General features: G+C 41.5%; 1 protein-coding gene across 10 annotated transcripts in view; it reads right to left on the bottom strand.

The window, feature by feature from the left end:
* TNC (tenascin C) overlaps positions 1-27,894 on the bottom strand; it is a 97,240-nt gene that overhangs the window by 28,399 nt on the left and 40,947 nt on the right. For 3 of the 10 annotated variants that reach the window (XM_003833079.7, XM_008958590.5, XM_055117712.1), the window contains exons 8-15: positions 27,234-27,419; positions 26,876-26,965; positions 24,435-24,698; positions 15,629-15,901; positions 14,781-15,053; positions 13,902-14,174; positions 10,721-10,993; positions 8,141-8,413 (exon numbers count right to left, since the gene is read on the bottom strand). In XM_003833079.7, the coding sequence (XP_003833127.3) occupies positions 8,141-8,413; positions 10,721-10,993; positions 13,902-14,174; positions 14,781-15,053; positions 15,629-15,901; positions 24,435-24,698; positions 26,876-26,965; positions 27,234-27,419 (1,905 nt within the window). Of the gene's footprint in view, positions 1-3,735; positions 4,012-8,140; positions 8,414-10,720; positions 10,994-13,901; positions 14,175-14,780; positions 15,054-15,628; positions 15,902-24,434; positions 24,699-26,875; positions 26,966-27,233; positions 27,420-27,894 lie in introns of all 10 variants that reach the window. The other 7 variants (XM_008958591.6, XM_055117713.2, XM_055117714.1 and 4 more) reach the window with 5 other exon arrangements.

The following is a 27,894-nucleotide window of genomic DNA, read 5'->3' as shown; positions in this document are numbered from 1 at the left end:
CGGTATACTTCGTGTGTTTCTATCCCACTTCTAGTGCACAGTTTGAATCAAATTAATGAAGTCAATTAGTGACATATCCTCACAAGCTGAAATAAAGGGAGGAGGTAAGTTTTTTGTGTGTCAAAATTAATAGCTCACAGTTATAACCCACTAAGAAATGATAAGATTTGCTAAATCTTTTGCTGTTTATTTTCCTGGATAAAGTTAGAAAACAAGAACACATCTGGGTCTTAGTAAATTCTGTCATCATCTCTCCTTCATTCGTTCACCAAACATGTATGTCCCTGGCATTCTGATTTCTCAGGTGCTAAAGGGCCTTTTCACACATTGGGATATCCAAAAGGAGTGAGCTTATGTTGGCTAAGTTTCCGTTGATACTTGCCAACTGACAAAGCTTCACATTATTATCCTAGTTAGTCTTCAAAATGATACAGTAAGGTAGATATTGCTACCTGCCTTCCAACCCCGATCACATCTAAAAAAACCAGAGAGGTTAATGACTTATCCTAGGTCATACATCTGCTAGGTGCCTAAGCTGAGATACAATCAGGTCTTCCGACTCCAAGTTCTATGTTCTTTCCATACCCAAAGCCAACCCCAATCAGTGATGGCAATCCTGAGGGATAAGGAGGATTAGTGGAGAAGGTTCAGCGTCTCTTTTCTAGGTGTTTTTTTTTTTTTCTTTTTTTTTTTTCTGACAGTACTGGTAAATGCATTTTTTTTTTAATCAGAAGAAAAAAAGGAGACAGGAATTTCAAATTAGCTGCATCTAGTTTAGACACTTCTTTTCCATTACAGCTAAATGGAAACTTACAAAGAGATAAATGCTCTTGCATTAATTCACTAATGCCTAGGGTCTAATCCATGAGACATAAAGAAAAATGTTTTAAAAAGAAGTGTTTGGTGACTGAATGAATAAGGGAATGAATACCTTCATTTTGTAAATAGAGATTTAAATTTTGCTGTGGCTTGGACTTCCTGTAGTTATTTTGAAACACTTGGTGTTTATTCTGAGGCAGTTTTTTCCACGTAAAGATTTCCCAAGAATCGTAATTCTATCAAAAGCGAGGATGAAATCTCTTATACTGTGCAAACAATCTTCGTCTGAGAGACAAGGGTCTCGAATTCTGTTCCTGGATTTTGTTTAGATAAGTGGCATCTCTCTTTGATAGCTGGCCTCTTTGCACCTCCACACCATCAAAGCAGTGAATTCCAATGAAAGTGAGGGCATTCAGGCTAATTAGGCAATCAAGGGCTTGTTATTTAAGAGTCCCTCCTGTTTTGTTTTTTTCTCTTTTAATATGCTTCTTTTAAAACGCAATCTTTTCACATCATGGATTAGCTGAGACAATGCTGTAACTGGATCTAGGATTCCCAAGACTGGGTCTCTCAGCTTCCTTTTCTTCTGTTATGTGGGAGGTCCTGCAAGCCGCTACAAGCAATGGCCTGATGGGATCTGTGGCCATTTCTCCCCTCCTGAGGAGTGAGAATCTCATCTCGTTCCTCCTTGTCTCAGTCCCTTAAGAAATTACCATGTTCTGCATTTGAAGACTCATCTGAATGATTTAATTCACATTAAGTAACTGGATAGGAAAAAATACTCATTTTTTAAATCTTACATTAAAACATATCCAAAGTTCTCTTAAAAAGGAGAGGGAGTTCATGATTGCATAGGTCTATTGTTCTATCTAGCCTTATTGGTTATTTTTAAGAAAGCCACTTTCCTAATAATGTTGGGAGACGGCAGAAAGAACCTAGCATGTATAAAATTCCTACTGGATGCTAGGCAGTTAAATTTCACCAACTCTATTTAATCTATGAGACAAGGCTCCCAGAAGTGCCTGTGGTATCCTCTCTCCATGCATAAGGAAATTAGGGTTCAAACAAGTTAAGAACTTGCTAAAATTATGTAGCTAAAAAGCTGTGGGAGAGGTTTAGAAACCACACAAGCTTGATCTCAAAATCCTCACTCTTCCAGGACACCATGCTGCCTATAATTAAATATTTAATTGTACTAATTGACATGTCTTAGTGATGGCAATTTAGACCCTGGGAGAGACCTGGTTTAATGTGAAAATCAGATGGCAAAGTCCGTCTTCTGAAAATTATCACTAATGAAAAGGAAGAGACTTCTAAATATTTTCTGAGGCTTTTTGGGCTAGAATTTAGTAAACTGACACCATGTGCAGCCTTTGCCATTGAAGTTTTTGCTGCCACCATTTGGCAGCATTTGCCAAATTGAACATTGGCAAATGTTCAAGAAGTCAAGTTGAGTGAATGGGTAGGGCTTAATTAAACTTGAAATTTATCTGCCATCTGAGGTTGAACCTTCATCAATCTTCCAACCCTGATCACATCTAAAAAAACCAGAGAGGTTAATGACTTATCCTAGGTCATACATGCTAGGTGCCTAAGCTGAGATACAACCAGGTCTTCCGACTCCAAGTTCTATGTTCTTTCCATACCCAAAGCCAACCCCAATCAGTGATGGCAATCCTGAGGGATAAGGAGGATTAGTGGAGAAGGTTCAGCGTCTCTTTTCTAGGTGATTTTTCTTTTTTCTTTTTTCTGACAGTACTGGTAAATGCATTTTTTTTTAATCAGAAGAAAAAAAGGAGACAGGAATTTCAAATTAGCTGCATCTAGCTGCATCTGTATTGTCAGTTTTAAGAATAATTATTTTTTAAAGAAAAAGATGGTTATACTTTTGGCACATATATGAACTGCCTTACCTAGCATGATTTATGAACAGAATTTCGATCTTAGGCCTTTACTAACTTAGGAGTCACTTTTTAGGCAGAATCTCTAAACTAGGGATAAAACAGCCAATAAAACTGGGCACAAAAAACCCTAAAAGCTTTATACAACTCTTGAGAACATTCTCTCCACTTCCTAAGAGCAGCTGTGAAAGTCCTCTGCTTTATAATAGTATCTGCTTTCTCTTTACTTAGAAGTTTACATATATTATCTTGGCTATTATGAGTAATGTATTGTAACCTGTGTCTGTCAATGGATGAATGGATAAAGAAAATGTGGTGTATAGATAGATAGATCATATTTATATATAAATATATACATTCCATATGTGTGTATATATACATATATATACACATATATATAATGGAATACTTTATAGCCTTAAAAAAGAGGAAAATTCTGTCATTTTCAACAACACGGATGAACCCAGAAGACATTGTACAGAGTGAAATAATCGAGGCACAGAAAGACAAATACTGCATGATCTCATTTGTGTAATCTAAGAAAGCTGAACACATAGAAGCACAGAGAAGAATGGTGGTTACCAGCGACTGGGGTTGTGGAGATGAAGAAAGGGGAGATGTTGGTCAAGGAGTACAAAGTTCAGTTAGACAGAAGGAATAAGTTTTAGTGAACTACTGCACAGCATGGTGACTGGCCATAGTTAATAATAACATATTGAATACTTCAAAATTCCTAAAAGAGTAGATTTTAAATGTTCTCACAGCACAATAAGTAAATAAATAAATAAGGTGAGGTGATTGATGTGTTAATTAGGTTGATTCAATCAATCCACAATATATATGTATATCAAAACAACACACTATTCTCCATAAATATATACAATTACTATTTGTCAATTAAAAATAAGAGAGTATACATTTGCAGTGAAGATTGTATTTTTGTTGAATTTTCCTTTAAGATGACTTATCTCCTTTTCTCTCTGTATTAGACAAGTGAGAACCTCTGATTGAGTACCTGTAATGACAAAGGCAGTGAGGGGTCTGGTGGGATCCCCAGCCAAGGTGGTTCCTGCCACACTGACGTCATAGCCAGTGTTCTCCACCAAGCCTGTGATGTGAGCTTGCTTTGCATCTCCTGAGACTGTGAATTGCTGGGACTCATGCAGTGAGTGAGCGTCACTCACATTGATAACAATCTTTGCAAAAAGCCCAGCTTGAGTGGTCCGTGACATGTTGAAGCTTTTTGGAGTAATATTGCTAAAGATTAGCGTGCCCAACTGTGGCTTTGGTTCTAAAGAAGGAATATGGGCAGAGAGAAAGAGAGAGACATTATTAGAGGAAGCAGTGGATTTTTCCAGAATGTATCCATAGAACATGAAAGTATCAATATCTCTAAATACATGCAGAAGAGACAGTATGTTAGGCTGTGTCTACACCTGCATTGAATATGATGATAGAAAATATATTGCTTTCTCTGCAGGTGTAGATTTGTGTTCTTTATTTTTATTTTAGTTTTTAGATCTGTGTTCTTTTAAAGCATAGACACCACCATTTGCTAGTCATGTATGAAGAAGAGTAGACAAGCCATTAGAGTGGTAGATTGGAATAATGTGAAGGATATTAAGGCTACATTTTCTAAAGTTTGTATTGGGGACACAAGCCCTGTAAGATGTTCCAAGAAAAGACACCTTTATGATTAAGTATGCATGGTAAACACTGAATATTATGTCTTACCATAGAGATTCACAAGGTGGGTTTGCATTTTAAAGGCTCTGACAGGCTGATTCTGTCAATAAACCTATTTAATTTTGTTTAGCCCAAATTTCATAAACTTATTGATCAATGTATACCCTATCTGAGGAATATCCTTTGAACATCTCAAGGAGCTGGTGTTCCATTGAACATGTTTTAGAAAATGCTTCTTTGGAGTTTCCTCATTTAGTATTCTTTTTTAGTATCTACTGTTTGCACAAATTAAAGGCTAATACCCATACAAGAGAAATTTTTACAGTACTTAATATGCATTGTAGGAAAATCTATATTTTACCATTTAATACCGTAAAGGTGAAGATGGCTTCCATTAAAAATTCCCAGTGAATGCAAAGGTGAAAGAAAAACTTGAAGTTAGGCATTGAATTTTCTGCTTAGGAAACTCACTTATTGGATAATTTGGACAGATAGATGGTTTCCCTGAGGTTAAGTATCTCTTTTCTGTTAAAGTCTAGACATTCAGTTTTGAGAGCAACTCATTTAATGTTAAGGGGCCTATATGGCTAGATGTTTATGGGGCTGGCCTCCTAAATGCTCATTTATCAAATAAAACTAATTTTAAAGTAAGTGCAGCCCAGATTGTATTTTAGAGAGAGGCAACAGTACTGGAGGATTCAGATATTAAGATCAGGATTTAGGGTTGGGAAGAGGCACAATATTTCTTCCAAGGACTTGGGAGTTATTTTGCTTCAGCTCCAAAGTTAGGAGGAAAGAAGGGGCTCATTTGGATAAACTTTAACGGGACAATTATACAGCATAATTCAATGTCATAAAATCTCTAAGAACAAAAAGGATTTGGTTCAGAAGCAGAATATAGCCACTAGCATTGACATGGGATATCCTCCTTATCAATTAGTTTCAGAAGGTAACAATGCAATCATTTGCAGCTATAGCTTTGACAAATTCCCTCAACCACACAAAAGATTAAAATGTTCCAAGTGGAACTCTGTTATTTCCCTATATTTTGCTGTAGAAACAATCTCCCAAATTAAGGATGCATGCTGGAATTCTTCCCATGCTACCAGACAGACTATCAATGTCAACAGATTCACCATGCAGAATAAGACTCAGGTTCTTGAGGTCAGCTTTACCTCCAGCTGCCTCTCAAAGGGTGCAACCAAGCTGAGAAATGAGATGCAAGAAAAAACAGAGAAAGATAGTGGTAGTTAGGGTATGGTCAATGTTCCATGCAAAACGAGGGGCATTTTTCTCCCACCACTTTAAACCTTCTGAAATGACTCATGGACATGCTAGCTGCTTCCAGGAAAAAGAAACATTTTCAAAATTTAATGCTCTGAATATTCACCACATGCACCAAGATTTGGACAAGATGATGGCTTGAAAGAAGAGCCTGAGACTTTGTGACAGCTATCAGTGGGTGACAAAATGTGCTTGACAAAGTACATGTCAAAAAAGAGTAGTCTTCAGACAAAAATCTCGAGAACAAGGTAAGACTACTGGGTCCTCTCATGCAATTCTTGGGTTGTGATTCAGAGTCTATTCTCAGCATGCTCAGGGCACCTTTATTTTTTAAAATCCTGCTAGAGAGAAAGAGAGTGTAGATCTTTCTTACCAAGGCACCAGAAATGGCATGCACATACCTCTTTGAACATGACATAGGCAAACTTCGATTAGAACGACCACAGGCAGATGATAATGGGTGAGATTGAAAAAGATTATTCAAGATCAGATGAAAAGATGATTTAGAAATTCAACCAAAGCAAGTCAGGTTAACTTTATACAAACAAACAGAACAACTCCAGATGTGAATGGATATTTAGGAAAAAGAGGTTTGACACTGAAATTCTTTAATTTGGGGTGAGAGTTACTTTAAAGCTTTAAAGCTTTGATTTGGATGGCTCTATCAAATTTGAGAAGGATTGGGAGCAACTAGGAGGGTGAAAAGTGGGTAGCGGGTGATTTTTGGAAAGCTATTCAGAGGAAATTCAATGAAGAGTGAAGAAGCCATAATAGGAAATACCTGTGGTTGCTTGGACCATCAGGGTCTGAGCACGCTGCCCGCCAATCAGCCCATGAAGGTGGGCAGTGTAATTAGAAGAAGCTTTGAGGTTGGTGATGACAGAGCTGCGAGACACCCCAGGCACAGACAGCACCATGGTCTCATGGGGGTGATCGGAATTACTAACTTCTATAAGAAAGCTATCAAAGGCAGACTCCTGAGCTTCCCACGAGATGGACACACTGCCCCAGGTCATGTTTGAGACAGTGAGGTGGCTAAGAAGAGGTTTGGCTACTAAAGCAAGAAAAAAAAAGAAAAAAGAAAGTGTGTCAATTTAAAACACCATTGTAGAGTCAAAATCAAAATACGTAAGACTAAATCCATAAAGTTTTAGACTTTACCCTTTGTTAATGGTAAAATAATTTGTCCCTTGTTGAAAATCAGTTTGAGCCATGAAAAACAAACATATATGTTTGCCTAATTTTCTCCTCTAAGTTTTTTTATACTTGAACCTGGCTGAGATAGGAACTGGATAATGTTGGCTCTCTCTGCCTTATCCATGGATCACCCTGACGACAATTTGTAGCCTCATGTAGAATGAGGACAGACCCTCTCTCAACCATGGGTGACCTAAATGACAGGTAATTTTGATGCTACGATGTCAACCCTCTTCTTGGATTTCCCAGACTATGAGTCCCCTTTTTGTAAACTATAAGGAAAAATTATCCTGTGTTTGTTCTGTAGATAATATTTATTTTTTTCTAGTTTATGATTTCTTCATTTCTCCTGTGTTTGTTTTGTAGATATTGTTTCTTTTTTTCTAGTTTGTGATTTCTTCATTTACCTCTCCAGAGAAGGCACTGTTTAAATTGTGCTAAGAATGCTACTTTGAATGTATGGGGCTCCCCTTTCTAAATTCACATAGGGTTCTCTTTTACTGCATGGCAAAGAGCATCTGACTTAGTGCACATCTCACAGACACCACAAATTTAAAGTGAGAGCAGTTTATTCTTTTGTTTTTTAAACTAAGTCCCTTGTTTGAACACAACTATTCTACTTTTATTTTTGCCATTTATCATTCACTATTCTGAGGGCAAGACAGCATGTTCTGATCTTCTAGAGGTGGTGTTGGAACTGGGGTGGTCTGAATGGCATGGCTGCCTCCTGCACTCATCTGGTAAGTAATCTTTGCTGTTTCCCTTTACTTTCCCAGTTGGAAAAAAATACCCAACACCATCAACATGATTATTAAATCACTGGGATATTTGGGTATTGTGAGGTCCAAGAGACTAGGAAGACAAAGACACTAAGATAATACAAAATAAAATTTATAAGACCTCTTTGACTGAGGCAGACATCTTTCAAAGTCAAGAACAGGTCTAGTTATATAGCTTTTTAGTTATGAGAGGTTAGAATTCTTTTCTTTAGATTCCATATGGCAAACTAGACTGAACTACATTTTATGCTGTAAACATCCTGGTCAGTGATAAATCAGGCACATGTCTTTATGGCAATCCATTATTTGGGCTGCTGTTGGAAAAGAGTTATGTTAAACAGCACTCCAGCCTAGCACCATGGAAGAGTTAGTGCCCTGTGGCTTGTACATCAATGGGAGAGGAGAAGGAGAGGCTTCACCCTGCAAAGAAGACTGTAGAGAGAGTGTGTTAGAAATGGGAGAATGCACATGTACCTGTCGTGGCTGTGGCACTGATGGTTTTGGTCCGGATGCTGGGAGCAAGTCCAGAGAGGTAGACAATAAAATCAGTACTAGGGGGTAGCCCTGAGATATGGGCAGTTCGTTCAGCACCAGAGATATTATATTCCACAGTCTCCAGCAACCTATTGGAATCAATAATTTCAATGGTAAAGGTCTCGAAGATCCCATCGGTAGCCGTCCAGGAGAGATTGAAGCTCTCGGGAGTTATGTCAGAAACATTTAAGTTTCCAATTTCAGGTTCTTTGGCTGTAAAAGGAAGGGGTAGGGGAGAAGAAAAAAATAAATTTGAGTTAATTATTTGGCTGTGTTTTAAGATTGAGGTTGTTAATAGAACCATTGCTGGGTAGAGAGATCTGATAGTTCAGGGCTATGATGGAAGGAAGCAATGTTATCAATTAGTGCTAAAGGGAGAGAAAAAGCAGTTTTGTTAAAAGAAATTAGAAAAAGGAAGGTATGGCAATTAGATTTCTCTACGTGCAGTTGCCACATATAATCAGGCTCTGGCCAAGAAGATGTGCTGAATGATCTTATCAGGAACTGTTGCATCTTAACCACACTTGCCTCTGGGAGCCCTACCGCAGGGTTGCTGGCCACTGGTCAAAAGATATGAGTCCTGGCAACTTCCAGTCTCTTGAATTGCATTAAGGAAACCAAGATTACTTGGATGCCTTCCACAGACATTCTTTGCTTTGAAGGAGCTCTCATCTATTCAAATGAGGGCTAAATAATTCTGAGGCCATTACCCTCCTCCCAAGGTGGTAACTTGAGGCTTCTGATTTTGTGACTTAATGGTAATTACCAATTTCTCAGTGTAATTCTTGGTATTTTTTTCATACTTTAGAGAAGGACCAGCCAGCCATTCTCATATTCTGTTAAAATAGCTTGTCCTCTCTTAACTGCTGCTATGCGGGCCAAAAAGGCTAGTATTGCATTGCCAACCAAGAGGGCTAAGCCAAGGCAAGGCAGTTTAGGCCATCCCTTTCAGCGAAGAAATAACATTTTGTCTTGAAGATGGTCCTGCCAGTGCTTTCCCCAACCATAAGAATAAAACATGCAGAGGGCAGGTAGGAGCAGGGTTCGAAAAGCTAGTACTGTCTCTTTAGCAAGAAAGAAGGCTCCTGGTCTCTGAGATCCTTCTAATAGATTTGTTGAGATACAGATCAGATGGGATTATGGAACTTCCTGCCCATAGGCCAATTCATCAGTGGCAAGAATGTTGCTATTGTTAAGAAGAAAAACACACACATATAAAAATACTGAGGACACCCAAGCCACAAGATCTGCAGAAAAGATCAGAAGTGGTGGGTGATTACTTTGCCTTCTGGGAAGGGATGGTTTATGGGTCTCAGAAAAAGGAGGTCCGGGTGCCTTCAGAGTAGCCTTGGCTGCAAATTCTAGGCATTTCAGGGTCACCGTCCTGGCAGTGGTTGCCTGTGCTTTATGTTTCTTTATCTCAGTGAAAATTAGTGAAATGACTGAGGTTAAAATGCAGAGCTATGCTCTTGCTAGATTCAACTGGGATGTACAGGTATGCATTAAAGTTTAGTTGCAATAATTATTTAAAAAGGGGGGCAGTCATATGCAAAATGAAGCGATAGTCTCTACCGAGCTTCAAACCCATGGAGGCACATAATAAAGATGAGCAACGGAAAACTGTGTCAGAGGAAGGCTGCTGACTTTGGCAGGCCCCCGGGAAACACTGAAGTCTTGTAACAGGGGTAGAGTGACGAGTAAACTATAATGCACCCTCCTGGGTCTGGGGCTGGGAGTTTGCCATCCAAAGGCCAACACTCCAGAGAGAAACTCTTGATTAAAAGAGCAAAAAGGGTATCAGTTCTTTGACATTCATAGCCCAGGACATTCCTTGTTCCAAAAGCTGCTGTGTGTACTTGTGCTAATGAATGGCTTTCTCTTTGGTACAGTCTCCAGTCATAATTGTGTAATTTCTTTTTTTTTCCTTCTGGTCTAGCTATTTGCTAATTTGATGTTCTAACAATGACTCAGTATCTGAGAGAATTGCCCGGAGGAGGGTAATTCAGTTCTCTTATTATACTGGGTGCATTTTAAAGAAACATTTCTTACATGCAAGAACCACACTACCCATATCCTTGAGGGATTTAGAGATAGAAAAGCACCATTTCCAACTAGCAAAAGACTCTCTGAAGTGAATAATCTGTGTTCCACCAGAACTCATATATAGGGAGGGAAGCTTTTAGTTATCTCCAAGCACTGGAGAAGTGAATTAAAACCATCAGGCTGATTCCTGAAACAAAAATTCATCATTCAAAAAAGATGTAGAATCAGCCAGGTAAAGTGTGAAAGGCTGGGGGGCTGGAGATCAGAAAGGGCAACACCTGCATCATTCACCATCCACATGGCAAAGGCATGAGGACAAAGGCATAGCCAACAGGGAGGTCTCTGAGCATGCACAGCCGGCCACTGAAAGGCACATGAAAAGGATTCAGTTATGGCGAGATGCTGACTCCGCGCATGATCTCTTGAAAAGGAAGCAAAGAACCTTGGGGAGAAAGCATTGACAGGGAGAGGAAGTACCTGTGGAGGCCTCAGCAGAGAGTACTGGTGTTCTATAGCCCCGGATCACCCCATAGATGGAGACTCTATAAGGCGTGGCAGCCTCGAGGCCCGGGATGTCCACAGCCCTGAGGCTGCCAGGCAACGTGAGGTTCTGGGCTGCCTCCACTTTGTTGACCTCCTGCACCTGAATGACAAAGTGCTCATAGGCATTGTCAGCTGCGGTCCAGTTGAGTCTGAGGCCATCCCAGCCAACCTCAGACACGGCTAAATCTCCCAGCTGTGGGAGCTCCTCTGAAGAAGGACAGAAAAGTATTTGTCAGTTCTATAAACCAAAAATGAGGAAACCAAACATCCCACAGCCCAACTCTAGGAAAGAGAGAAAGGGGAAAGATAATTTTTTTTTTTAAATTCTTGGTCTCTGAGCATTTGCAATTTGAACTGTGGTTCTCTGGCCACAGTTGTCTTCAGGAGTTGAAAATGGCCAGAAAGGGAAATATCTACATGGTTTATCCTTGAGATGGCAAAGACATCTGCACCAATGCACAACCCACCAGGAGCATGCATTGCTAGCAGGTGAAATTCACATGGAAAAGTAGGATTGTGGGTTAGGGTAAGAGATACAGCAATGGTTACAAGTGCAGAATTTGGAGGCAAGTAGTCCTTGATTAGAATCCCAATACTAGCATTTGCTAGCTGCATAATCTTGGGCATGTCACTCAGCTTCTCTCTGAGCCACCCTCTCTTTACCTTTAAATGGAGTTGATGGTACTGTTTCATGGGATTGCGTGATGATTAAATGGTAATATTTATCAACTTCTTAGTATCATACCTGATACATGGCAAGTGCCCAATAAGTGTCAGCTTAATAAATAAATCATTGTTCAAGTGTTTTCCCTTGGAATTTCTTACTCATGTCAGGGAGAAATCCCTGCTTTATTTCATTATTTATAATTAGAAAGATTATCTCATCACTAGCCACTGGCTACCTGCCTGGGTTGATAAAGTGTATGCTGTCTCAGGTGTGAACAAGTATGATGTTTCTTCTTTGGTCTTTTATCAGCTTTCAGGGATCAAAAGTTGTGTACTGGGTTCTCAGCTTGTTTCTTCTTCCACCTTTTTCTGCTCGTACTTTATGTCTAAAGGAAGAATGGCTGTATCACAGAGCAAAGCTGTTTGTGTGAAATGAGTGTGCCTACTTTTAATTAAAAGAAAGGAGATTTTTCTCAGTAAATGGTGCAGAACAGAACCCACTATTACTGCTTCTACAATGTAGAAAGGAAATTTAACGTAGTTGTTATTGGTGATTTAGAAAGTTTGGATTTAGGATATGGAAAAACCCATTGTTTTGTGGGATGCTTCTGAGGGTTAAATGCAGTCTCTCAGCCACTGTTTTGAAGGCTGAAGTGGCCATGGGTTAGAAGTTAGGGAGGAGAATATCTGCAGGGATTTCAACCAAAAATAGTTGAAAGATATAGATACTTGCTCTTGGGTATCCAAGGATTCAATGCCCTGTGAGAGTCTGAGCAACCTCTGAGCAACCTCTTGCTTTTAAGAGGGGTTATTTTCAAACTGTGTTCCACATAGATCTGGGGCTTTCTAGAAGAACTGTGTTGAGAACATGGGTGGAGGTATCCCCCTCTTACTTCCAGGCTCACCAAGAACAGCTGTTCACTTATCTGTCAAATAGTAGGGTTCCTTGGAAGACTTCATTTGCAAAAGGAGTTGTACTGCTAAAAACAAAAGTTTGCGGACTACAGAGGAAGATATGAGCATCTTGCACACAGGCCACACCTGTCTCAAAGGCCCTTTTTGCTCTTGTTTGATCTGAAGATATTCCAGGAAACACAGGAATAAAACCTGGCCCCCTTATTTTTGGAATTTTATGTAGTTTCTAGCAACCACCAAGTTTATTTGTTATATAAGAGCAAGGAAAACAATTGTTTTGAATTGGGTGATTTGGATTGCATTATCAAAAGGCAGCATATGTAGAGTAGGGATGGGCTTAGGGCTCAGCACAGAAACCTTATCACCAAAAAGTTGGCCCTTTTTCCCATAGCCCTTTTTGAAGCTATTTTTAGAAACCTCATGTACAGCACAGTTTTTTATAACAGATGGAGCAGCTCATTTTTGGTGGAAAATTGAGAGGAATTGTTTTTCCTTCCCAAATTAAATGAAAAGCATTGAAGTCAAAGGTGGCTGTCCTTTCTTGGAAATGTCCCTACTTTTTGTATCTGTTGAGGAGAGAGTCCTAGATAGTTTCAGCAGAAGCTAACTGCATCATTTCTAAAGGTTATTATGTAGAGATCTGCCTATCAGTTGGGTGTTAGTTGGTGGCTCTGAGGCTAGTAATAAGGTTTTTCTAGAAAGTTCTGATCTTATTTTTGTGCCACAGCCCTAATGTTTGTGCTATTTTAAAAATCATGACTCTGTTGCTGTATGATAAATTTAGCTATTTGCTATTCAGTATTTACTACGTGATGGGCACTTTACTAAGCACTGACATTCATTAGCTTATTTACTGCTCACGACAGTTTCCTGAAGTAGGGTTCATTGCTGATTTAAAGATACAAAAAGGAGGCTCAGGGATGTAAAGAAATATACCCAAGAATAGAGGTAGGGCACGCTGGCTCATGCCTGTAATCCCAGCACTTTGGGAGGCCAAGGTGAGAAGATGGCTTGAGCCCAGGAGTTTGCGACCAGCCTGGGCAAAATGGTGAAACTCCATCTCTACAAAAAATACAAAAAACTTAGCTGAGTGTGGTGGCTCACACCTGTGGTTCCAGCTACTGTAGAGGCTGAGGCAGGAGAATCACTTGAGTCTAGGAGCTCGAGGCTGCAGTGAGCCATGGTCACACCATTGCATTCTAGCCTGGGCAAAAGAATGAGACCCTGACTCAAAAAAAAAAAAAAGTATATATCTATATATACACACACACATATATATATACACACACACAAATATATATAAGTATATATTTGTGTGTGTGTATATATGTGTATCTATATATATACATACACATATAGTCCCAAGAATATTTAGCTAGTGAGGTGGAATTCCAACACAGACCTTCCTGAGTTAGAGATTCACGCTGTCTGTCAACAACATTGGGGTAGGATTCTGCCACACGGGGGAATTTTCTCTATTTCAATGACATGCTGGCTCCTATCATGTCTCCAGTCTGGGAGGAGGGTCATATACCTGTGACGACCTGTACAGCAAGGGGTCGAGTGCTGTGGCCCCTGACCTCGCCGTGCAGGGTGATTGTGTAAGGAGTGCCAGCCCTGAGGCCTGGGATTTCCACGGAACGCAGGCTGCCAGGAACCGTGAGATTGTGAGCCTCTTCCACCTGGTCAGCCTCCTGGACCTGAATGGTAAACTGGTCATAGGTTCCATCTGGCGTGGTCCAGTTCAGTCTGAGAGCATCCCAGCTAACCTCAGTCACTGTGAGGTTTCCCATATCTGGAACCTCCTCTGCATAAGGACACAGAGTTGCTGAGTTACTTAAAAAGGCAATTGCACTCTGGGATTCAGGTGAGATGGCATTTTGGCTAAGGTTGGGATGAGTTGTCTGGTTAGTGTTGATTATAGATGCATGATTTACAGCAGGTGTTGAGCACACTCAAACTGTTGGCACTAAAGCCAGGGTTTTTCTATTCAGCTTTTGGGAATGAAAAGTAGTTTTAGGAATTGTTCACAATTTCTATTCTTGACATACAAATAGGGCTATGGGGAGTCCTTTGGTGTTCTTAAAATGAGCTCATGAGCTCAGAGCTATTTTTTCTTCATTTACAGGTTGGGCTTTCCAACTTTTTAGATATTGTGACTGAAACTTACTTTGAAAGAAAAGCCACCTCTCACTTTTTTAAAGGAGGAGTAGGTGGAATTTTCCATGGAACTGGGCTACAACTAGGACTTAGCCAAATAAGGGATGTGACATTTAGGAAGAAGCAGAGATGATTCACTGGTATTTCCCCAATGTGGTAGGAGCTGATTCCAGTTTAAAGCAAGAAAGTGCTTTGATTCCTCCCGAGCAGAGACAAAGGGGAGGAAGTGAATTAGTGAATTCGTCTAGAATACCTGTCAAGACTTCAACAGAGAGAGGGGTTGTGCTGAAGTCCTGAGTGACCCCACGGATGGTGATGGTATAATGAGTGGCTGCTTTGAGCCCAGGCAGGTCCGTGGACCTCAGTCCTCCTGGGACCGTGAGGTTCTGGGCTGCCTCTACTGTGTCAGCCTCCTGCACCTGAATGAAAAAGTACTCATAGGCCCCTTCCGGAGCAGTCCAGTTGAGTTTGAGGGCATCCCAGCCCACCTCGGCCACCACGACCTCTCCCAAATTGGGAGTTTTCCCTGGAGAAGGACAAAGAACTAGTTTAGTGATCAAATCACACAAGATCCAGGGAATCTTTAACACAAGAATAAGCTGAATAATAATATTACTGAAAAAATGTGACTTTCTTTAGATAAACATGCATCATGCAACTCTTTAAATTTTAGAAATGGAGCAAAGAGAGGAAAGAGCAGGAAAATATTTGTTTTTGTTTGTTTTTTAAATCTTAAAGAATTGCCTTAACCCTCAGCAGATGAGAGAATTTTGTGATTTTCTTTCCCTTTCATATATAGTGCCTTAACGTCCTTTAACAGGAGGGAGGCTGTTTATGGAGCTAAAGGCCCTCTCCATGGGAGCTGTGTGTTTAGTCCTGCAGGTTGAGCTCTGTACAACTCCCAAGGGTGTCATTCATGTGGAGTGAAGTATTAAAAGTTGCCTTGGGGTTCTGTAGCGTGATGGCCTGGTGTCACAATTAGACCCCATAGACATAAGTAGTGGCAGAACAAGTCCATTCCAAAGCTAGTCGTGTCTGATTATTCACGGGCAGTTTCCTGCTGGGAAAAACAGAAGCTATAAATAGAAAGGAAAGAGATACCTGTGGAGGCCTCAGCAGAGAGCACGGGTGTTCTATAGCCCTGGATCACCCCATAGATGGAGACTGTATAAGGTGTAGCAGCCTTGAGGCCCGGTATGTCCACAGCCCGAAGGCTGCCAGGCACGGTGAGGTTCTGAGCTGCCTCCACCTTGTTGGCCTCCTGCACCTGAATGATAAAGTGCTCATAGGCCTGGTCAGCTGCGGTCCAGTTGAGTCTGAGGCCATCCCAGCCAACCTCAGTCACGGTGAGGTTTTCCAGCTCAGGGGCTTGTTCTGAATAATGACAGAGATGGGGTCAGTTAAACTATTCCTCAGAAAGTTTTGCTTCTGAGAACCTGGGAATGGCAAACCCAATGCCACATCTATAGGCCATTGCAGTCCAAGTGCCAGGCTTTGTTCACTGCATCCCCTACTGGTGCTGTCCCTATTAAAACACCAGCAGGACAACAATGTCATATTTCTTTTGTGGCCGGGTGCGGTGGCTCGAGCCTGTAATCCCAGCACTTTGGGAGGCCGAGGTGGGTGGATCATTTGAGGTCAGGAGTTCGAGACCAGCCTGGCCAACATGGTGAAACCCTGTCTCTACTAAAAATACAAAAATTAGCCAGGAGTGGTGGTGGGCACCTGTAATCCCAGCTACTCAGGAGGCTGAGGCAGGAGAATCACTTGAACACAGAAGGTGGAGGTTGCAGTGAGCTGAGATGGCGCCATTGCACTCCAGTCTGGGGGATAGAGTGAGACTCTGTCTCAAAACAAACAAACAAAATTTCTTTTGCCTTCATGCATATTTGGGTTTTTCTCTTGGAAATGGTATTTTCCTATTGATCAGTGTCCTGCAGATTTAGAAAACTATATGTCTATGTTAGTGATGCTCTGAGCTTCAGTTTTCATTTTGGAACATGTCTTGCATCATAATGGGGTGGCCCTCAGTTACTCTGGGGGTCTTGGTTTGAGCTGTCCGACCTTCTGTATTTTGAGACAATTGGCTCTTCTTAGATACCCTTCTTTTTTGAGAGGCCAAGGTGGGCAGATCATATGAGGTCAGCAGTTCAAGACCAGCCTGGACAACATGGCGAAACCCCGTGTCTACAAAAAATACAGAAATTAGCTGGGTGTGGTGGTGTGAGCCTGTAATCCCAGCTACTTGGGAGGCTGAGTTAGGAGAATTGCTTGAGCCCTGGAGGTTGAGGTTGCAGTGAGCCAAGATTGAGTCATTGCACTCTAGCCTGGGTGACAGAATGAGACTCCATCTCAAAAAAAAAAAAAAAAAAAAGCCTCTTCTTTTTTGTGCTGCCTCAATATCCTATGGGAGGTCTGTTGTATAGTTTATATTGGGATTTCGTCAGTTTCTAGCGTTCAAATCATTTACATAGATCATATTGGTAAAGATCAGAGACACATCGACACAGTATTATTAAGGCTGAGCTAAGGAAGGTGATAAGGCTTTGAAAAACTGTTCCTTATTAGAAAAAAGAAAGAGGTCCTGGGAGAAGCAGATCTTATGAAGCTCAAGTAAAACTGAATGCACCCTGTTCATTCATCTCCCGAATGCACGAAATTCCGTAAAAACTCACTGGTCTCAACCTGACTTAAGGGAGATAATTTGCCCAGGGCTGAGCTTAAGTGGACTTTGCATAGTTTAGGAAGGAAAGTATTTCTCTGGAAATGGATCCTGTAAACTAGAGAGTAGAAACTGACTTTAAATCATTTAAAAGAACAAACTGTTTTTTTCTATTTATACTTCACATTGCTGCTAATTTCAAATGAGCCTTATGTGTCCATTAGAGCAGGCTACTAAGTTGAAAATCTTAGCTTGGAATTTGATTGAGGATATCCTTTCAGAGGAGAAAACATTTCTTTTCTGGAATTGATTTAACTCAGACATTTCTAAGTTCTGGGGAACATTCTTCCTGCTTGTTTCATATTGTCAGAGCATACACTTCTTCAAATTTTGTTTGATCGAGAACAGAGGTCCGCAAACTGTTACCTGAGGCCCACATCTGGCCAGCTGCTTATTTTGGTAGTCAGCAAGCTAACAACAGTTTTTCTTACTTTTTTACATGGTCGGGAAATAAATCCAAAGAAGAATATTATTTCATGGTGCATGCAAGTCATATAAAATTCCAATTCTGGTGCCACAGATAAAGTTTTATTGGAGCATAGCCATGCTTGTTCACTTATATATTGTTGATGGCTGCTTTTGTGTTACAAAATGTGCAGTTGAATAATTGTGATGGAAACTCTCTGGCCTATAAAGTCTAAAATATTTACCATCTGGCCCTTTACAGAAAATGTTTGCAATACTTGATCTTGAATACAGACTCCTCTTTAACCCCGACTCATGTCCTAAAGCTTACACAGGAGGCTCCAAAGCAGTTCTTAACCACCTAAACATGGTCTTTATGAGAAAGGGAGGACCCCAAACTGCAAGTGATGTATCTAGATTTAGGAAAAGAAAGGAGGTGTCAACTACCTTTAATCCTGCTGGGCCTTGTGAGGCCAGAAACAGTTCCCCGGATATAGTGATTATACCCTTGACATTAGGATTTAAGCACAACTAAACTCAAGAGCATGTCCTTCTCAAATATTTCAGCAGTCCTGATACAGAAAGAGATATAGGACAAAAACAGAGCTAAGTGAAAATTAAATCAACCCTATGTCTTCTTAGCTCTCCTTCTTATCCCACTTTCCTGTTTTTGTTCCTCTGCTGTCCACCTGTCAGGAACTAATCTGTCATTGACAATGTACCCCTTCGTGTGAATTAAGTTACTGTCTTTTTTCTACGGGTGTCTATCTTTTAATCCTTATGTCTAATTGTTACATAAAACATTTTTTTCTATGAAATAAATTTTAAATGCCCCCTTGAAAGAGATACTGGGAAAGTTACCTTACTGGGGGTGGGGGAATGAGATTGTGGATTGCCCATTAAGCTGTGGCAAGAGATGGATGGAGAGAAAAGATGCACGTTGGAAAATGTCTCTTCCTAATGAGAATCATCTTATCTCTTTGAATCATATATTTAATATGCCACTGATACTTTCATCTAATTGTCCCCACATCCTGTTTCATCTGTTCATATAGTCGATAGAGTGATTTTTTTTTACATAATGTCATGTTGTTCAGTAAATAGTAATAGTGATGGTGTTGGTACTTCTGCTAACACTTTTGGCTATTTCTCTACTTTTTTTTTTTTTTTTGGTAGGCAAATCAAGAAAGAGCATTGGTTTATAACTCAGAGAGGCAGTACTGTGGCCATGTCAGTAGTGGATGCTATGTGTGCCCCACCCAGATCCCTTTATTAAATAAATGCTAGCCAAGTGAGTAAAAGGTACAACTTCCACAAATAAAATCAGTAGCTAAATTAAAGAGAGAGGGGGTCAGAATTATGAAAGAAGGGGGAATATTATGAATAAAAAATACAGTGGACAATAGTTGAGATGAGGACCAAGAGGCTTCACATAAATGCTGGCTCCACATTTCAACTGCAAATGACATACTGTGGACTTACTGCCCTAGAAGCCAAGTGTTTCCATTATAGATTCCACACTGAATTTCTTGGCATTTCTTTATCAAAAGGCTGTTGTCTTCTTCTTACAGCTGTGCACTGGAATCTACCCTCTGAACAATGTCAGTGGGCCTGGGAAATCAGAATTTTGAAACCCATTGCTGTGCTCCTGGTGGGTTGAGCAGCTGGTCTGGAGGAATTTCTGACAGTGCCAACTTAAAAATCTGTAGATTGTTACCATCTTCTAGATAGTGATTACCAAGTGCTGGCTTGATGAGGAACTCACTTCAGCGTCCACTTAGGGGAGAAAGAGTGATTCTCCCACAGCAGGGACATGGTCACATCCAAGCCTGACAACCCCAAAGGGTATCTTCAGTGGCTTTACTCTCATCTCTCAGAGATAAGACAATTGAAATGAGAAGCCTTGGCTGCCTTAAAACATTCAGTGATTTCTTTGTAACTGCCAAGAACCAAGCCCCTTTGCAGATGCCCCTGATGATGTCTCTAGCCTCCTACCCTACTGTTTTCCCACTCTATCATATAGCAGGACTGTATAGCTTGCAGTTCACTAAGGTAAAGTTTCTCATGCTTTTCAGCTTTTCAGATGCTATTCCCTCTGCTGGAAATGTCATTACTCTTTCTCCACTTGCCCAGACCCTTTTCTTTTTCAGAACTCAACTAAACATCACTTCTTCCAAAAAGCCTTCTCCAATGCTTTTCATTCCCTTTGCTTAGGTCTGTGATGGGTACCTGTCTGTATGCTCCTGCAGCCTCCCACAAATCCCTCTAAAACAGATAAGCTACAGTGTTATAATTTGGGTTTTGGTTCTCTCTCTTATAGCAACGTGCACCATTTCTTGAGAAGAGAAGCTGTTTCTTTCTCTTCTATACACCGGCATCGCCTGACCCACAGTAGGTATGAAATAAATATTTGCTGGATGAATAAATATTTGAATAAATTTCAGTTTGGTCTGTGAGAAAATCAAAATAGCAAATAAGAGCAGAATGTTCTGTATTACTGGTAGCTGTGGCTAAAAACAAAATTCCACCTCTCTTCTTCCAAAATTCCTGAGAGCTACTGGGTTGTCACTGTCAAGGCTTATGTTGCTATGAAAAGATGCTTTGCTGGCTTTATGTTTCTACCTATCACCCCTGCCTCCTGTCTCTTATGGCATGCAGCAAATTCATGGCTTTGACCTTAAGCAGGGTTTAGTTGGGTTTATGAGAGTACAAAAGCAGAGAGAAAAGGGAGAGAGAGGAGAGGAGAGAGAAGAGGGGAGAAGGGAGGAAGTAGAGGGGAGGAGAATAGAGTGGAGGAGAGGGAAAGAGAAGGGAGGGAATGGGAGAGGAGGAGAGGGAATGATGCCTGGTACACACTAATTTTTTTAAATGCCAACAGACACGGTACCTTTCGTTCTTCCCTCCTCCCTTCTTTCCTTCCCTTCCTTCCTTCCTTCCTCCCTCCCTCCCTCCCTCCCTCCCTCCCTTCCTTCCTTCCTTCCTTTCTCCCTCCTTCCCTCCCTCCCTTCCTTCCTCCCTTCCTTCTTTCCTTCCTTCCTTCCTTTTCTATCCAGATTAAGCGGAATTGAAGACTTTCCAAGGGAATGATTTCCCTTATGCCTTAAGGAAAGAATTGGGGTGTTAATGCAGAGGTGGAAGGGAAGAATCAGAAGATTCTATGGAAATGCTGACTCTGAAGTAGCCAGGGTCCCTAAACACTCATGAAGCTCATACCACATACTTGTCTGCCTTCAGGGCACTGGGATTCAGCAGTGGATGATGGAGTCAGTCCTTACATTCTGCTCACTGATGGGGAGGCAGGCCATAGATATTATAGTAAACCAATACTTGCATAATATCAAGGCAGATAAGTTTCACAAGGAAACCTAGAGCAGCTTGAAGGGGTAGATCAGGATGGGGGTGCCTTTTTAGGCTGCTGGTCAGAGAAGCCCTCTGTTCTGGGTCATACCTGAGCTGCTGAGTGAAATGAGGGAGGATGCTCTGTGAAGTGCTGGGAAAAGAGTGGTATCCAGGGAGTGGGAGCAGCACACTCCAAAGCCCGAGGGTGGGAGCAGGCTCAGCAAGCTTAAGGAACAGTGTGAAGGCCCAAGAGGCCGTGGTGAAGTGAGCAAGGGAATGAGTGGCAGGACTGAGGTCAGAGGATGAGCCGGCCGTGCCAGATTCTGTAGGGCCCTGTAACCCATGGCTGGGTCTTTGGGCGAGAGGTGTGATAGGTGGCCAGGTTATGCATATTTTTAGTATGGTGCCACATCAAGAAAAAGACTTACATTATGGCCCAATCCATCAGTAAAACCCTGGAATTCCCTAGGAAAAATTCTTCAGGGCCACTGATTCTTCATTTTTCTCTGTAAGCCCCACAGACATTGAGTGGCACCTGACAGGCTTCTGCTATTAAGAATCCAGTGATACAGAGCTGGAAGGTTCTTGCTTCTGATGGTTGAACCTAAAACTCTGCAACATTTCAGGACTTATAGCCACATGGCTCCTTCACCCAAGAGCTCTCACTTTTCCTGTTTTCTTTCTTCCTCTATGCTTACCAAGGTCAGGTGCCTGGGCTTCTACTTCTTTAGCTATTCCATTTAACACATCTATGTTTGCCTCTTATGTCTCTGTCCAAAAGCGTCTTCCCATTGTAAGCCTTTCCTGATTCTCTGAAGTTAGATCCAGTGTCTCCTGAGCACTGGCTGCACCCTCTGTACCATCGATCGTAATGAGCAGAATGTTATCTCAGTGTCTGTTTGTTCGCTACACAGTGAGTTCCTTGGAATTAAATACCCGTCTTCTTTGCTCTAGCAACCCCAGAACTTAGCACAGAGCATGGTGATAGTATTTTATTGACTGAGTGAATGCAGAAGGCTTTAAAAGTTAGAATTCAAGGAGGGAAAGAAACGTCTGCTTCACCTTAAATGAAACAGATATATTTTTTCCTGTGGAGAAAGGGATGGGGGAAATAGTCTGTGGACAGTGGAGAAGAACCAATAAAAAGAACTTTGCACATTTTTCCCACACTGAAGAATGTCTTTAAATATGAAACATGATATCTTTGAAATGGCATTAAGGAGGCGTGGTGGGGAAATGCAACTGCTGAGGCTTTGGAATGCCAATATGGGGCTCTCATTCAGAAACAGAATAATTCTAGCTAGTAAATCTCCTGGTTATAGCCACATTACCTCCTTTCTCTAGTGGAGAAGCCCCACACCTCAGGATCTTAGGGAGATAAAACTTCTTCAGTGACTGCGCAGGTGTGAGGCTTTCTCACTGGAGGAAGGAGGCAATGTGGCCATCACCAGAAGGTGGAATGATTGAGGGGCAATAGGAATCTCTCTTAGATACAGCATTTATCAAACTCAAGAGAAAGCTAAGAGAGAGGGGCAGAGGAAGGAGGAGGAGGAAGAAGAGAAGGAGGGAGGGAAGAGGGAAGAAAGAGAGAGAAAGAGAAAGAAAAGAGAGGGATTTCATCTTTTGGGTATTTCTGATTCATTTGTTGCCCCTTGACACTTTATAACAAGCTCATGTTTATAAAGCTGAAATTGAAATCTCTACTATAGATTTATTTCTTCTTGGTTCTATCCCCGCCCCCCAGCTTATTTTTTAATTAAACTATTCTTTCAGAGCATCCTTTATAAACATCTTATAGTTGGGTGGGAAGCAGTCAATGCAGAGTCAACAGAATTGACCACGTAAACTCATTTCAGACTCTGGCAGGGACTGCTCATTGTCTGCCAAATTTCTCTCTTACAAATGACCTCAATTTTATATGGAAGTAACATGTTCAGACAGAAGACTACCTTTCCCTGCCTCCCTTACAGCTAGGAGTGGCCAATGAACTATGGGGAGAAGTGATTGGTGGGGTTTCCAGAAAGACTCACCCAGAAGGTACTCCTCTTTGGGAGTTTTGGTTCTTCCTCCCTTATGCTGCCTAGAACACAGATGTAATGGCTGTATTACAGCAGCCATGTTGTGACACTGAGATGACTTTGAGAATGGAAGCCAAGGACTAAAAATGCTGGAAAAGAAAGACAGAAGCAGCCTGGGTGCCTGACAATTTGAAACTACTAAGTTATCCCTGTGCCTCCCAGCTCCAGATTCATTTTATAAGAAAGAAAACCAACTTCTATCTTAAGTAAGTGACTGTGATTTGAGACTGAAGATATTGTGAGAAAGACTCTTCAAGCCATTTCCAAATATGTCCACACTTCTAACCCTTTTCTTGCATATCAAGCTTCAACTGGAATAACATCTCTTGCCATAACACCTTTGCCAGCTCTCCTGATTTCCTTGGATACTCTTTTTCTCGAGTTCTGTCTAGCATTCTGAGTATCTAGTCTTCCGCAAGCACTATGAGCAGGCACAAATGAGGCCACATAACAATGCTGACTTTGGGAACTACTTTTCCTCAAATATCAGTACGGTACAATGTATGCAGTAGGTACTCAATACATGCCTACTAATTAAATTGGAAGTAAAGACTATTACTTGCCAAACCCTGGAAAAGTAACATTTTCCACCTATACATTTCGAATATTTGGTGGCCAAAATTGAATAGGCTTATTTTTCATACAGGAAGAAATATTTTAAAAACCTGGTTGTCTCTTCAGTTTAGCCACCGAGTAAGCATGGCAGCAGGTTCAGTGAACAGGTTGCATGGGCCAGAATGGACACAAGTTGCATGGGCCGCAATGTCAGGATTAAGCTGTTGTCATAGACAAACTAGGTTAATGTCTTAATGACTAAGAGAAAAGAGAAAATGAGAGGGCACCATGGAAGTCTCAAAGGGCCGTGTGCCACTCTTCAGGGGTAAACTTGGCAGAAAGCAAAAGACCTGGAATAAAAACAGTTTGTAGAAAATAACCAAAAAAAAAAAAATTATTACCAACATCTTGGTCATCTTTAAATGAAGTAAAATGAAAAGTAAATTAACTGTTAGGCTAAAAGAAGGAAATAAACAAGAAACAATTTAAAAGATGCTGTGATGCCCAGTTAAAAAAAGAAAACAAAAATAATAGTTAAATGCAAACACAAACCCTGATGTTTAAAGTTCTCCTAGGAAGAAATGTTTTAAAACCCCTATTTCCCAGTGGGGGAAATTTGCTGTATCAGTTGACAGGAGGTAGAAAAGACGAGTAAGCAGCCCTTTCAAAGTGGTGTTCAGGGGCTTCAGGGATGGAGAAAGTGGCTTGCTTTTGCATTTGGCTTTCTCATGTGAGGACACCCTGGCTAAGGAGATCTGCTAACCTCAGAATTAACCTAGAGTTTGGAGGAAGCTCAGGGCAGACTCACCAGTGGATGCCTTCACACGTGCGGGCTTGCTCTTGTGTCTGCCTTTCTCGGCTGTCAGGAGGACATTGTACTCCTGTCCTGGTTCCAGGCCTCTCAGGACATAGGAAGTGGTGTTTCTTGGAAGCTGCACTCCCACCCACTGGCCTGTGGGGAGACTGTAATTGAGGCGGTAGCGGTCAAATTTGGCCAACGGTGTCTTCCAGAGCAGGGTCAGGCTGGTCTCTGCAGTTTCAGAAACCTGAAGGTCCTTGGGCGTGTCCAACTCTGGGAGGAGAACAGAGAGATGAATGCTCTTCAGGCTGCAAGGCAGGGCTGCTTCTGGGGCTGAAAGTCAACTGCGTCTGGGCTGGAGTCTTAGGTCTGCCACAGAGGAGCTGAGGAACCACAGGAGAGTCACATCTCTGGGTCTCTCTTTTTACTTTTGTAAAATAGGTCTAATTATACATCACCCACGTGACCCCATCGGAGTCTGAGAAGATTAAAAGTAATGTCATGGAATATCCATTCCATAAAATGCTACTCAGATTTAAAGCAGTTAAAAGGAACCAACTATTGATAAAAGGAGCAATTTAGATGAATCTCGAGAGAATTATGCTGAAGGAAAAAAAGCCAGTTTCAAAATGTTACATGCTGTATTGCTATGCACTGAATGTCTGTGCCTCTCTAAAGTTCTTATGTTGAAACTTAATCCCCAATGTGAAGACATTTGGATCTAGGGACCTTTGGGAGGCCTCATGAATGGGAGTAGTGCCCTTATAAAAGAGACCTTGCCCCTTCTGTCCTGTGAGGACACAGTAAAAAGATGGCCTGCTGTCAGCCAGAAAGCAGGCCTTCATCAGGCACCAAATCTGCTGGCATCTTGATCTTGGACATCGCAGCCTTCAGAACTGTGAGAAATAAATTTCTTCTGTTTATAAGTTACTTGGTCTAAGGTATTCTTATTCTTGTTACAGTAACTCAAATGGACTAATATGTGTAGGATCCCATTTATGCAGCATTCCTTGAAATGGCAAAATCATAGAGATGAAGAACAGATAAATGAATGCCCAGGGTTAGGCAGAGGGGCAAAGGGAGGGAGGTGGCTGTGACTGCAAAGGGTAGCATGTGGGATTCTTGTAGTAAGACTGTTCTGTATCTTGACTCTAGCAGTGCATTCACAAATCTACATGTGTGATAAAATTGCATAGAACTAAGTATATACACACACATACGAATGAGTGTATGCAAAACTGGTGAAATATAAATAGAGTGGACAGATTACGCCAATGTCAATTTCTCAGTTGTTATATTAGTCTACATTTATGAAAGACGCTACCCTTGGGGGAACCTGGGTGATGGGCACAGGGGATCTCTCTGTATGCTTTCTCACAATTGCATGTGAATCTACAATTATCTCAAAATCAAAACATTAAAAAAAAAGAATTGGCATGTAAATGCCCAGACTTGCATCCCGCATAATGTGGAAGCTCAATGATGATCCATCTCCTCTTTACACACTAGCCTCCTTCTTCCTCATAGGGCCTGCGGGGAGGTAAGCTGGGGGCTGGGGGAGAGGCAGAGGAGGAATTTTCTTTTTGCAGTGCAAACTTCCCAGAAAAATGGAAAAAAAAAAAATCTTGAGGAAAGAATCAATGACCTCAAATCAGGTAGCCCCTCAGCATCCTCACCTACAAGCTGTGGCTACAGGATACAATAGGTAAGTGCAGGGCCTGGACTTTAAACTACAATCCTGTTACTTATAATCTGCTTGACAGGGGTATAAAAGTTAGGTGTTTTCTCAGAGAAAACCCCACAGTTGTGTTTGGACTAGATAATGGTTTATTTAAAAGATGCAACTGATTACCAACTTAACAAATGTTCATGAATTTCTTACAAAGCCTGGTTCCAATTTTTCTTTAAAAAATCCCGGCTGGGCATAGGGACTCATGCCTGTAATCCCAGCACTTTGGGAGGCCGAGGTGGGCGGATCATGAGGTCAAGAGATCGAGACCATCCTGGCCAACATGGTGAAACCCCCATCTCTACTAAAAATACAAAAATTAGCTGGGCGTGGTGGTGTGCACCTGTAGTCTCAGCTACTCGGGAGGCTGAGGCAGGAGAATCTCTTGAACCCCGGAGGCGGAGGTTGCAGTGAGCTGAGATCATGCCACTACACTCCAGCCTGGTGACAGAGCGATACTCCATCTCAACAACAACAACAACAACAACAACAACCACAAAATCCCCAGTCCCCTTTTCCATACAGGGGATGATGTTGGCATCATACAGATGGACCGTACTTATGTTCCTTTTGAATTTCGACATTGGGGCTAGATGGTACTACAGGGCCCTTTCTCCTCCAGGCTTCTACTTTTTCTCTTTAAATAGGTTTTGGCCACATTGGCTCTGTCTCATCTGCCCAGCACCAGCTCAGTGGGATGGGAATTCCAGGTGTGCCTCACCTGTGGCTGCGTTGATGGTCGCTGGATTGCTCTCCTTGTCTTCCTTCACAGCAGAAACTCCAATCCCATATTCAGTTCCCGGCCTCAGACCTAAGGAGAGAATGTGCAAGTTGAGATTCATCCTGAAATCAGAGAGACTTTCAGAGGATGATAAAAATGGCTTTGAGTTGGTCTCTGGAGGCTACAACAAATTTTCGGAATGTTTTACAAAAGAACTCACTGCAATCCAATAAGCAGTATTTCAGGAAATTGGACTTATTTCTGAGGGTTACAAATGGGGACATGTGGGAGCAGGTGCCCATCCTTTAAGGGCCCTCTAGGGCTGGCTGGCTCAGGCTTGCAGAGATGCAGAGCTCACCTGTGAGTGTGGTTTTGGTTGTGGCTTGTTGGCTCTTTGGAACATCAACCTCAGCGTGGTCCCCTCCAGAGATGGGTGCATACTTAATTCTGTAACTGTCAATAGCTGCCTTGCCATTCCTCCATTCCAGGGTGATGCTGTTATCTGTCTGGGAAACACGTCGAAGATTCCTGGGAGCATCGAGGCCTGTTTGAGAGAAGGAACATTTGTACTGAACATATCAGTCACAAGAGAGCAGGAGTCTTTGACAGCTCAAGCTGACATATGAAACGTGCCTGGAACTGGAGAGAAATTACAAAATTCTCAGCACACTCATCTGTCCCCATAGTTGATGTGCAAATCTAAACAAGTGCTACAGATTTGGCACATTTCCCTATTACGGATGAGTGCGACACTTTAGTCATTTGTGTTTTTCTCAGACTTTGTGGTTAAAGAAACAATGCAAAGACTTAAAAATAAGCTCATGAGTGTAAAAACTGGTCTTTTGCATTTTCTCATCATATTTCATTCTTTAATTTATTTTTTTGAGACAGAGTCTCGCTCTGTCACCAGGCTGGAGTGCGTTGGTGCGATCTCGGCTCACTGCAACCCCTGCTTCCCAGGTTCAAGTGATTCTCCTGCCTCAGCCTCCCGAGTACCTGGGATTACAGGAGCACACCAC

The sequence above is a fragment of the Pan paniscus genome, chromosome 11, assembly GCF_029289425.2.
Source record: "Pan paniscus chromosome 11, NHGRI_mPanPan1-v2.0_pri, whole genome shotgun sequence".
NCBI classification, from domain to species: Eukaryota; Metazoa; Chordata; class Mammalia; order Primates; family Hominidae; genus Pan; species Pan paniscus.
Note: the sequence above shows the minus strand (reverse complement) of the source record. Positions and strands in the feature narration are given on the sequence as shown.